Raw genomic sequence first — 12,517 nt, forward strand, 5'->3', positions numbered from 1 at the left:
AGACGGAATTCTCTACCTTCAGAATTATTTGGGGCACAGGTATTTTTTAAAATTTTGATTTAAATGCCTTAGGCAGCATATATACTGTCCTTTCTACTAAGGACCCTGCTATCTTAACCAGACTACTCCGCAGAGTTGTTACCTGGTAGCCCCTGAAAACATCAGATTTCTGACCCTTGCTCTATATTTCCAACCTTATGATAATTAACATTGCTTATGTATTACCGTGACTTGCGTCAACTCTGCTGATCTGCTGCCAAGCTGTAATTAATTATTCCCATATCTAATTATCCTACTGTTAAACTTCAGATTCATATTCCTAATTGTTTATTGGAAATATATATCTATTTAAAAATTTTTTTTAATTGAAATATAGTTGACACATAATATTGTGTTAGTTTTGGGTGTACAACTTAATTTTTTGATATATGTATATATTGTGAAATGATTACTGCAATAAGTTGAGTTAATATCCATCACCACATGTAGTTACAAATTTTTTTTCTTGCGATGAGAACTTTTAAGATTTATTCCCCTTAGCAACTTTCAGATATACAATACAGTATTATAACTATAGTCACCATGCTGTACATTACATCCCCAGGACTTATTTATCTTATAACTAGAAATTTGTACCTTTTGACCTCCTTCACCCATTTCGACCATTTCCTCTCCCTTGCCTCTGGCAACCACCGCTCTGTTCTCTGTATGTTTGAGTTTGGTTTTTGGTTATGTTTTTAGATTCCACATAAGTGATATCATACGGTATTTGTCTTTCTCTGTCTGACTTATATCACTTAGCATAATGCCTTCAAGGTCCATCCATGTTGTTGCAAATGGCAGAATTTATTTCTTGTGGCTGAATAATACTCCATGGTATATATATTTTCTTTATATATTCATCTGTTGATGGACACTTAGGTTGTTTCCATGTATTGGCTGCTATACATAATGCTGGAGTGAACGTGAGGGTGCATATATCTAGTGATTTTGTTTTATTTGGATAAATACCTAGAAGCGGAGTTGCTGGATCATATAATAGTTTTATTTTTAATTTTTTGAGGAACCTCCATACTGTTTTCCGTATTGGCTGCACCAATTTACATTCCCAGCAACAGTGCACCAGGGTTCTCTTTCCTCCAACACTTATTTCTTGTATTTTTGATGATAGCCATTTTAACAGGTGTGAAGTGATATCTCATTGTGGTTTTGATTAGTGTTTCTCTGATGATTAGTGATGTTGAGCACCTTTTCATGTACCTGTTGGCCATTTGTCTTCTTTGGAAAAATGTCTATTCAGATTCTCTGCTTATTTTTTAATCTGATTGTTTGTGTTTTTGCTGTTGAGTTGTATGAGTTCTTTATATATTTTGGATATTAACCCCTTATCAGGTATGTGATTTGCAAATATTTTCTCCCATTCTGTAGGTTGCCTTTTCATTGTGTTGATGGTTTCATGTGCTGTAAAGAAGCTTTTTAGTTTGGTCTAGTCCCACTTGTTTATTTTTGCTTTTGTTGCCTTTGCTTTTGGTGTCAAATCCAAAAAATCATTGCCAAGACTAATGTCAGGGAGCTTACCTCCTATGTTTTCTTCTAGGAGTTTTATGGTTTCAGGTCTGACATTCAAGTCTTTAATCCATTTTGAGTTGATTTTTGTGTATGGTGTAAGATAAGGGTCCAGTTTCATTCTTTTGCATGTGGCTGTCCAGTTTTCCCAGCACCATTTATTGAAGAGGCTGTCCTTTTCCCCATTGCATATTCTTGGTTCCTTTGTCGTAAATTAATTGACCATATATGCATGGGTTTATTTCTGGGCTCTGTATTCTGTTCCATTGATCTTTGTGTCTGTTTTTATGCCAATACCATACTGTTTTGATTACTATAGCTTTGTAATATAGTTTGAAATTAGGAAGCATGATGCCTCCAGCTATGTTTTTCTTTCTCAGGATTGCTTGGGATATTTGGGGTCTTGTGTGGTTCCATACAAATTTTAGGATTGTTTTTTCTATTTCTGTGAAAAATGCTATTGGAATTTTGATAGGGATTGCATTGAATCTGTAGATGACTCTAGGTAGTGTGGATATTTTAATAATGTTGATTATTCTGGTTCATGAGCATGGTATATCTTTCCATTAATTTGTGTCTTCTTCAATTTGTTTTCATCAATGTCATATAGTTTTAGTATACAGGTCTTTCACCTCCTTGGTTAAATTTATTTCTAGGTATTTTATTCTTCTTGATGCAGTTGTAAATGGGATTGTTTTCTTAATTTCTCTTTTTGATAGTTTGTTATTAGTGTATAGAAACACAACTGATTTTTGTATACTGAGTTTGTATCCTGCAACTTTACTGAATTAGTTTATTAGTTCTAACAGATTTTTGGTGCAGTCTTAGGGTTTTCTATGTATAATGTCATGTCATTGTCATTGTCAAATAGTGACAGTTTTATTTCTTCTGTTCTGATTTGGATGCCTTTTATTTTTCTTGCCTAATTGCTCTGGCTAGGACTTCCAGTACTATGTTAAATAAAAGTGGTGAGAGTGAGCATCTTTGTCTTGTTCCTGATCTTAGAGGAAAAGCTTTCCGTTTTCCACCATCGAGTATGGTGTTAGCTGTGGGCTAGTCATATATTGTCTTTATTATGTTGAGGTGCGTTCCCTCTATACCCATTTTGTTGAGAGTTTTTATTATGAATGGATGTTGAATTTTGTTAAGTGCTTTTTCTGTATCTATGAGATGATCATATGATTTTTATCTGCCATTTTTTTAATGTAGTATATCACATTTATTGATTTGTAGATGTTGAACCATCCTTGCATCCCTGGAATAAATCCCATTTGATCATGGTGTATGATCCTTTTAATGTATTGTTGAATTCAGTTTGCTAATATTTTGTTGAGAATTTTTGCCTCTAAGTTCATCAGGGATATTGGCCTTTAATTTTCTTTTTTTGTAGTGTCTTTGTCTGATTTTGGTATCAGGGTAGTGCTGACCTCATGGTATCAGTTTGGAAGTGTTCCTTCTTCTTGTATATTTTGGAAGGGTTTGAGAAGGATTGGTATTAATTCTTCGTTAAATATTTGATAGGGTTCACCAGCAAAGCCATCTAGTTCTGGACTTTTATTCATTGGGAGATTTTTGATGATTGATTCAATCTCCTTACTAGTAACCTGTCCAGATTTTCTCTTTCTTCATGATTCAGTCTTGGTAGGTTGTATGTTTCTAGAAATTTATCCATTTCTTCTAGGTTGTCCAATTTATTGGTGTATAATTGTTCATAGGAGTCTCTTATGATCTCTTGCATTTCTATGGTATTGTTATGTCTCCTCTTTCATTTCTGATTTTATTTATTTGAGTCCTCTTTCTTTTTTTCTTGGTGAGTCTGGCTAAAGGTCTGTCTATTTTGTTTATCTTTTCAAAAAACCAGCTCTTAGTTTGATTGATCTTTTTCTATTGTCTTTTTAGTCTCTATTTCATATATTTCCACTCTGATCTTTGTTATTTTCTTCCTTCTGCTAACTTTGGGCTTAGTTTGTTCTTCCTTTTCTAGTGCCTTGAGGTATAAAATTAGGTTGTTTATTTCAGATTTTTCTTGTTTCTTAATGTAGGTGTTTATTGCAATGAACTTCCTTCGTGTAACTGCTTTTGCTGCTTCATGTAAGTTTTGGTATATTTTATTTCCATTTTCATTTGTGTCAAACATTTTAAAATTTCTCTTTCTTCATGTGTGTCTAAATGATCATGACTACAACTAAATTCCCTCCAAGACAGCTGCTCTCTTTTCTTCTGTTCTGCAACTGGGAATCACTCTTTGCCCTGTTGCTCTGCTAGATGTCCTGATCAAGAACTTTTGATGTGCTTCCTCTCTCCCTGCCTTTCCCTCTTCTCCCCACGTCTCCCAAGCAATTTCCCCTCCAGGCTTCCCTAATCTTGGAAAATAGTTCAGCCACTCTTACATTTGCTCAAGCCAAAGTGTTAGCAGTTATCTGTCTCATTCAGAGTCCAGTCAGGAGACAGAAACCATACGTTATTTCAACACAGAGAATTTAATGTAAAGAACTGTTAACTAGGTAAAAATGGTTATAAATAGCTAACTGAAAAAATAAGAAGAAAACTCTAAAGTATCATGGAGGTAAAAACTGGAAGAAGCAATTACCATCCCTAGCACTAGGGGAACAGGAAGAAACAGTTGGAACTAATAAGATTTAGAAACCTAGAGGGGGTTCGTCTTGGAACTGAAACTCAGACCTCTGAGGCGGCACAGCTCCCTGTGCTGGTGTCTCTTAGTGGAGGTAGAGATGGGGTGGACCCGTGATGAAGCACTTCTCCAAAGGTTGGGAAAACTGCCAACTGAATTCAGCTGTTACTAAGGAGAGACAGTGCTGCTGCGGGGATGAAGAAGCTTGCTGGAGTGAATTCTGGAGAACACAAGCAAGCCCACAGGAAGCAGAAAGGAACGAGCAAGACCCTTCTTCCTCCCCCAGCCTTGTCCTCTGTCCTTCTAGGGCCAACTGGCAAAGCAGAAATGCAGTGCGCAGATTCCCTGGTCCAGCACACCACAAAGCAGAGGGTAGAAGGGTGGGTGGAGCTGGAGCTGAGAACAAATAACATAGTAGCTGGCACATCGTCCTTGATTCATCCTACCTCTGCAGATGCAATCCACCGCCAAAGCCTGTCAGCTCTACCTCTAAATTGAATCTTAAGTTTGTCCACTTCTCTTTGTCTGTACTGCTGTCTCTTAAGTCCAGCTGGGCTCCTTTCCACTGATCTACTACAATAGATCTCTAACTGGTCTCTGATTCCACTCTTACCCTTTTACAGTTCATTCTCCACACAGCAACCAAAGTGATCTTTTCTAAATATAAATCAAATCGTGTTACTTCCCTCCCTAAACTACCCAGCAGATTCTCTTTGTGCTTAGAATAAAATCCATATTCTTAACTGGGGTCCATAAGGCAATATGTGATCTGTCCTCTATTTGTCTCCACCCGATTTTCTGTTCTTCCTTCCTCACTCATTATACCCAGTTACACTGGGCTTATCACTATGAGTACTTAGCACTGATAATAAGACACTTAGTGGTTTGTGTGGTCCAGTTTCTTTGTTTGAGTTGTAGTTCCATTTGCCTAGCATCTTTGTCTTCGTCACCACTTTATTTCCAGGGCCTAGAGACGTGCTTGGCACATAATACAAAATACTCAACATACGTCTGTTGAAAAATGGATGTATCTTGGACTCTTTCTCTCTTCTCTCCTCCCTCTGCTCCCCCCTCTCCCCACCTATCCCGGTAGTCACTAGGACCTATGGGGTTCTAGTTCATGTGTTTCTATTCAGATTTTTCTGTCTGATTTATCCTTATTGTCATGCTTTAATTCATATTCTCTATTGTTTTCTGATGAGTTGCTGCCATGTTTTATCTGGTCTCCCTTTCTTCAGTCTTTTGCCTATTCCAGCCTATCCTTTGCATTGCCACCAGAAGATGATTTCTGAAACATAAGTCTATTTGTGTCCTTTGTCTGCTTTAAAAATTACATGATGACTTCCCATTTCCTGTAGGATAAAGTCCTAGCTCCTTAGAATCAACTGATTATGTTGTTCATAGTCTTATTAAACCTGCCTTTCTATTATACTCTTAAGTGTAACAGTATCAGTTGGAGTTTGGATAGGGAAGCAAGGCTACTGTGAATGTTAGGGGATAAGGGATTTGTTTTAGGAAGGAGACCTTGCATAATTGTGAGAGGTGCTGGGGAAGTGAAGGTCTGAAGGGGGAGTTGGAGAATCGGAGAAAACTCGCTGACTAGTCCTGAAGCACTGGTGCGGGAGGACCATCCAGAGCTTGTAGCGGAATCTGCAGCTGGCATGGCCAGTGCCAAAGGGGGCCACCAGGGGGAAGCTCCTGAGAGGTCTCTGGTAAGCTGTTTCATCTGAGTCGCTCTCACCTCTGTGGGCCTGCTGCCAGGCATCTCGTGGAGCCAGTGATGATCGGCAAGGCCTACAGTTGGGAAGAAGGGCTGAAGGAGGAGTGGAAAAGAACTAGGACAAGCTAGAACTGGCTGGGCACCTCTGTATCTGTCCAATATCCATCTACCTGGGAAGACCTTCAGAGAGGAATGGCCGCTGATTCACTTCTGCCTCCCCCACCTTGCACAAGTTCCTCTTTTGGACCAGCTCTACCTTGGGACCATACAGGGACGATAGTTCCCAGCTTACTGGAGTTGACAGTAGATCTCTCCAGCACAGCACCCTGTGATTTAACTCCACTGAATTGCTTGCTATTTTCTGAACATGCTGAGTGATTTCATGCCAGTGTATTTGCAGTGCATATGCTGTTTTCTCTGCCTGATGTTTTCTTCTTCTTCCTTTCCTAGTGAACTTCTTTTGTTCTTCAAGACCCAACTCAAATGTTATTTCGTTGAAACCTGGACAACTTCCCAGGCAGTTACTTTCTCCTCCATATTTTCATGGTAGTCCTCTACCTGAGCATTTAGCAATTTCTACCACATTTCTTTTTCACTTTTCTCCAAATGGTTTAAGTGCTTAAGGATGCACTTAAGGACAACTTATCTAGTGATTGAGATGTGTATGACAAATATGAGCCCAGGATGGTTTCCCCAAAACCGGTTATATAAAAGCCAGTGCCCTCAGCAAGCTTGTTCTGGTCTGAATTTGCCGCTCTTGGATGGTGCTGATGTGAGAAGGGTTTTGGCTGATGGCCTCTTTCATCTCAGCTGTAATAGATTCAGACACTATGGCTATTCCCACTGCCTCTTGAATGCACTGTTCAGTGGGTGTAGACCAGTGCCTCGCTCACTGGAAATGTTGTGGTACTCCCTCTCTTCAGCAGGGAGTTGTTCCACCTGTGGCCGAGAGCAGTGTTTCTGAAGTACCAGTTGAAGGTATAATAAAGCCTGCCTATTCAAGGAGGCTAGGCAGCAACTGCAGATTTAGATATAGGCAGCGATGGAAATAAAATTGCAGTAATTGTTGATGATCTGCATCATGTTAAAAGGCATAATTTGTTCTGTTCCATAAAGAATAGAAAGAGGGCCACTTTGTATTTTTTTTTCCAGATTATAAGGCCCTTGGTATCTTAAAGCGGCAGTTCCCTAACACATCACTCATTGGGCTGACTGCAACTGCTACAAGTCATGTTTTGAAGGATGCTCAGAAAATACTGTGTGTTGAAAACTGTCTTACTTTTACAGCTTCTTTTAATCGGCCAAATCTTTATTATGAGGTATGTAACTTTGCTCTCAGTTTATGACTTTCGTGAAGGATTGCGGAAGAGAGGTTACCTTTTCGTTACGTTTATTTACATGAGTAACAGTTAACTATGTTTAAAGGTTTTTAAAATCAGGAGGTGATTATAAGCAGATTGATTAATGCTTTTTTCATGTATCTCTTGTGCTGCATAACCCTTTGCTAGGTTAAGTAGAAGACATGCCTTGTTAAGTTTACGTACATTCTTGCTTGTGCAAGGATGGAGAGTGAGTGTGGGTTGATTCCAAGGACCCTATTGACATCTCTATTGAAATTAATTACAAAATAATACAAAATTAATATGCCATCAAAGATTTGCTAATACGACTTATTTAGATTATATTTGATGTGTAACCTTGAAAGTTAAATAACCTAACAGCTGTTTTTTCTTTCTTTCTAATCCTTTTAAGACTAGACAATATTTTTCTGAGTTTCCATTGAATAGTTATTTATGCCATGGTTTATGTTTTTATAAAAGTAGCATCAGAAAATAAAAAAGTCTCCACCTTGACAAGTTATTCACTGCTTCTGTGCCTTCTCATCTCTGGTAAATTCAAAGATAAGGATCAAGAAGAGTCTGGGAGGTGGCAGGGTCAATAAGGCGAGTGAAAGGGTAAGAGAAAATCACTATGCTCATGAAAGAATAGCGCCTTGAAAGTTGTAAGTAAATGACTACATGATGGTACTCATTAATTTACATTTTAATGAATTAGCTTTTTTTTAGGTTCGGCAGAAGCCCTCAAACACTGAAGATTTTATTGAGGATGTCGTAAAGCTCATTAATGGGAGATACAAAGGACAATCAGGTAATATAGAAACAAATTGACTTTGAAGACTGAGAGAGAACTTTCAAAAAGTAACTAAAATTACAGTGATATAATGTACTGATAAATGATTAGCACCAAAAAGAATTAGTGCATGGCAGAAGATACTTGAAAATGTTATGATAAAATTGATTTACTTAGTGGTCTTAGAAATTGGGTGTGACATTTGCTAATGGCACAGATTATAGAGTCATAAAACTACTGGATTTATTTTTGCTTATTTACGCTTAATTGCTTTAAAGAGTGGACCTAATGACCTAATGTTAATAATCAACAGCACATATTTAGTAGGTGTCCACTGTGTGTAAGATAGAAGGTTAAGCAATGATGTTCTTCTAAAGGGACATAGAATATAGTCCCTATGGTAAAGGACACATTAGAAAAATAACTAGTACATATTGGATGAGCTAAGTATAGGAGGAGTTGAGAGTATATATACATGTGTTTCAGGGTTAATGCATAGACAGGTGTTACTGAAGTCAAGAGTTTCTGTAAAAGTAGCATTTTAAAACAGTTCTACAGATTTCCAGATCTTAATGGGTGCCCTGGGTAAAAGGAGTTCCAGGGTCAAGTAAGTTGGAGAAAGGCTGTACTCTTTATCCCTCCTGGAGATTCACTGGGTATACCAGCGCATTACAAGTTCTGACCAGCCCTGCAAATGACAAGGTCAACTTGTTTAACTTTGTTCAATTCAGTCTTCCTCAAACTCATTTGCACGTGAAACTCTTTTTTCACAGCACACTTCTTAACATCTTATGGAGCTGTGGCACATCAGTTTGAGAAATACTATGTAGTGAGAAATAAAGAGGTAATCGGAAGCAAAACTGGTGGCTCAGGGCTCATTTCTGCTTTAGGGCAAGCTGGTGACCAAATCTTGAATTATACAAAAAGTCAGTGTGTTCAGGGCCTTGGAATTTTTCATAAATGTTTTTTCCCCATGCATTGTATTAATCGGTATCTTGAGTGTGTTAAAAATTATCTGCAAAGAATGTGCTATATATATATCTAACAATTGGACATATTTTGCTACAGGAATCATATATTGCTTTTCTCAGAAAGACTCTGAGCAAGTTACAGTTAGTTTAAAGAAATTCGGAATTCACGCAGACACATACCATGCCAATATGGAACCAGACTATAAGACCCAGGTTCACAGAGGATGGTCGGCCAATGAAATTCAGGTTAAGTATATATCTTCAATAGAAGCCTAATTCACCTTTAAAAATATTTTACCTTGACTTAATTAACATATAAAATGTTAAAACATTTCAGGTAGTAGTGGCAACGGTTGCATTCGGTATGGGAATTGATAAGCCAGATGTGAGGTTTGTTATTCATCATTCAATGAGTAAATCTATGGAAAATTATTATCAAGAGAGTGGACGTGCAGGTATTATAACTCATATCCAGAAGTAATTTTTAAAAAAGCTTTTCCAGAAAACACACTATGTTTAATAATTCTGTAAAAATCTTCTTATTGGCTAGTATTTTTAGAACAATAAAGTTTTCTTTACAGTTTTATGTTTATTTGCCAGTGGAGAAATTTTACTTATGTTCTATTGGGTAGTTATAAATTGTTTCTCCTTATGTTTGCTGAGATAATTTGATGTCCATCTTTGCCTCCTGAATTTTTAATTAGTCGTTTCAAGTCTATGACTTAAAAAACTGGATTACTTATGGACACATTTTTAAACTAATAAAACTGATTGTTGATAAGTCTCTTTAGTCATTTTTCTTTAAATTTGAGGGCAGCTGTTACAAATTAAGTTTCATGTCTCTGTCTGAAATTTCTAGATGTGATATATTTAGACCATGAAGCATTGCTAACTAATTTTACATATATTCCTTTTGCACGTTTGAATGTTGAAAGTAATTCAGTAATGCCCAGATGTCTCACGCTGCAGGTCGAGACGACGTGAAAGCAGACTGTATTCTGTATTACGGCTTTGGAGATGTATTCAGAATAAGTTCAATGGTGGTGATGGAAAATGTGGGACAACAGAAGCTTTACGAGATGGTGTCGTACTGTCAAAACATAAGGAAGTAAGCCACACACCTTTTTATAACGTTTAGCAATTAAAGACAGGCACAATATGCAAGTATATGATGTTACTTTGAGTACTTACTAAAGTGAGTAAATACGTTGATAGAACATCAAGTGCAAACCTGTAAAAGCAGATGTCTGAAGGGTGGGAACCAGTACAGGAAGCTGCAGGATCTGCCTGAATCCAGGAAAACATATCCTCTTTCTCTCTTTAATCTCCTAAATTATTATTATTATTATTATTTTTTTGTGAGGAAGATCGGCCCTGAACTAACATCTCCCAATCCTCCTCTCTTTTGCCGAGGAAGACTGGCCCTGGGCTAACATCTGTGCCCATCTTCCTCCACTTTATATGGGACGCCACCACAGCATGGCTTGACGAGCGGTGCGTCGGTGTGCGCCCGGGATCTGAACCGGCGAACCCCGGGCCGCCCCAGCGGAGCACACGCACTTAACCGCTTGTGCCACTGGGCCGGCCGCCTAAATTATTTTTTATTGAAGATTTTGATACACATTGACAGTGAGTTCAAGCCTTTTCTCTCTGGCACTGGCGTACAGCTACAAGCTTTAATAATTTTGAAAAGGTGTATCAGAGGCATTTTGAGAGTCGAGCTCAGTAACACTTACCATCCTACCAGCTGATGGGTTGATGAAATAGTTGAGACCAGGGTCAAGTTTCTCCTTAAGAAATAAATTTAAATCTATTTAGAGTGGCTTCAGTTAAGACTATGTAGTTCCCTGATGGCTTCTTGGTCTTAGTCACCTTTGTCCTCTTATTGCCCATCATGTAAAGAGGACTCAAAAATTTTGAAATGATAAGTGGTAATCGCACAGTGACAGAAAATGGTATTTCCTTCCTATAGATGCTACAATAAAGAAATGAGAAAATGAAAATTTCCTTAGATGTCCAGTAGACCCCCATGAAGCATATTTTGGGGTTTAGACTCAAATTGATATTGTAAAATACAAGAAACTGCTTTGCTATCAGAAAGATTCTCTTACTAGTTATAAAATACTGAATTTCAAAATGAATCTTGGACAGCTTTTTAAAAGCAATGTTTATCAAGTACATATGGGAAAAATTATATGTGGTGGGCAGAATAATGGTCCCCCAAAGATGTCCACATCAAATTCCTAGAACTTGTGAGTATGTTCCTTACATGGCAAAAGGGAATTAAGGTTACAAATGGAATTAAGGTTGCTAATCAGCTGACTTTAAAATAGGGAGATTATCCAGGAATATTTGGGTGGGCCCAGTATAATCACAAGGGTCTGTAAGTGTAGGAGGTAGAAGAGATCGGGGTGATGTGATGTGAAGACTCAACCCATTGTTGTTGGCTTTGAAGATGGAGGAAAGGGGGCCATGAGCCAAGGAATACAGGCAGTCTTTAGAAATTAAGAGCAAGGAAACAGATTCTCCTCTCGAGCCTCCAGAAGAAATCCAGCCCTGCTGACCCCTTGATTTTAACCCAATGAGACCCATGTCAGACTTCTAACCTATAGAAATGTAAGATAATAAATTTGTGTTGTTTTAAGCCACTAAGTTTATGGCAATGTTATGGCAACAATAGGAAACTAAGACAATATATAACCCTGTATTTTGAAATAGGGATTCTTAAAACTTGATTAGATCATTTAATGATTTTTTTTTATCTCCAAACATGTTTGCAGATGTCGCCGTGTATTGATAGCTCAACATTTTGATGAAGTATGGAATTCAGAAGCATGTAACAAAATGTGTGATAATTGCTGTAAAGAAATTTGTGAGTTTGTTGTTTTTTAAATCTTTATAGGCTAATATATATAGCTGGGACTACATGAGGGCAGTTTTAGACCCCAAAATGGATGTAAAAAATTAAACAAGGTGTGAATAGAATTTTCTCGATTTAAAAGTAGTAACACAAAGTTTTGTTTTTTTTTTTTTTTTTAATTATTTTTTTTAATTTATTTTTTCCCCCAAAGCCCCAGTAGATAGTTGTATGTCATAGTTGCACATTCTTCTAGTTGCTGTATGTGGGACGCGGCCTCAGCATGGCCGGAGAAGCAGTGCGTCGGTGCGCGCCCGGGATCCGAACCCGGGCCACCAGCATCGGAGCACACGCACTTAACCGCTAAGCCACGGGGCCGGCCCCAAAGTTTTGAAACAAAGGCAAATAAAAGGAAAAGCCGTATGTGTATGCATATACTTTATATTGCTATACTGAGCGTATGTGAAATTTTTAAGAAATGAAGGAAAAAGTTTAAATCCCTCTGAATAGAAATGCAATATTTATATATTTATGGCTTACCTTATGATGATAATCTCTAATGCTTTATAGTCACTGATTGGGAAGAGAAATTTATTGCAAAATACAGGCAATCATTTTTGATTCAGATAATGGCTAACTAC

General features: G+C 37.7%; 1 protein-coding gene across 1 annotated transcript in view; it reads left to right on the top strand.

Annotated features, from left to right (window-relative positions):
* Positions 1-12,517, top strand: part of RECQL (RecQ like helicase) — a 40,572-nt gene that overhangs the window by 23,838 nt on the left and 4,217 nt on the right. Inside the window, exons 7-12 of the mRNA XM_004435436.3 lie at positions 7,071-7,237; positions 7,985-8,066; positions 9,117-9,265; positions 9,357-9,474; positions 9,989-10,127; positions 11,800-11,891. Of these exons, the coding sequence (XP_004435493.2) occupies positions 7,071-7,237; positions 7,985-8,066; positions 9,117-9,265; positions 9,357-9,474; positions 9,989-10,127; positions 11,800-11,891 (747 nt within the window). The remainder of the gene's footprint in view (positions 1-7,070; positions 7,238-7,984; positions 8,067-9,116; positions 9,266-9,356; positions 9,475-9,988; positions 10,128-11,799; positions 11,892-12,517) is intronic.

This window comes from Ceratotherium simum, chromosome 17 (genome assembly GCF_057802395.1).
Source record: "Ceratotherium simum simum isolate JZ-2026a chromosome 17, ASM5780239v1, whole genome shotgun sequence".
NCBI lineage: Eukaryota > Metazoa > Chordata > Mammalia > Perissodactyla > Rhinocerotidae > Ceratotherium > Ceratotherium simum.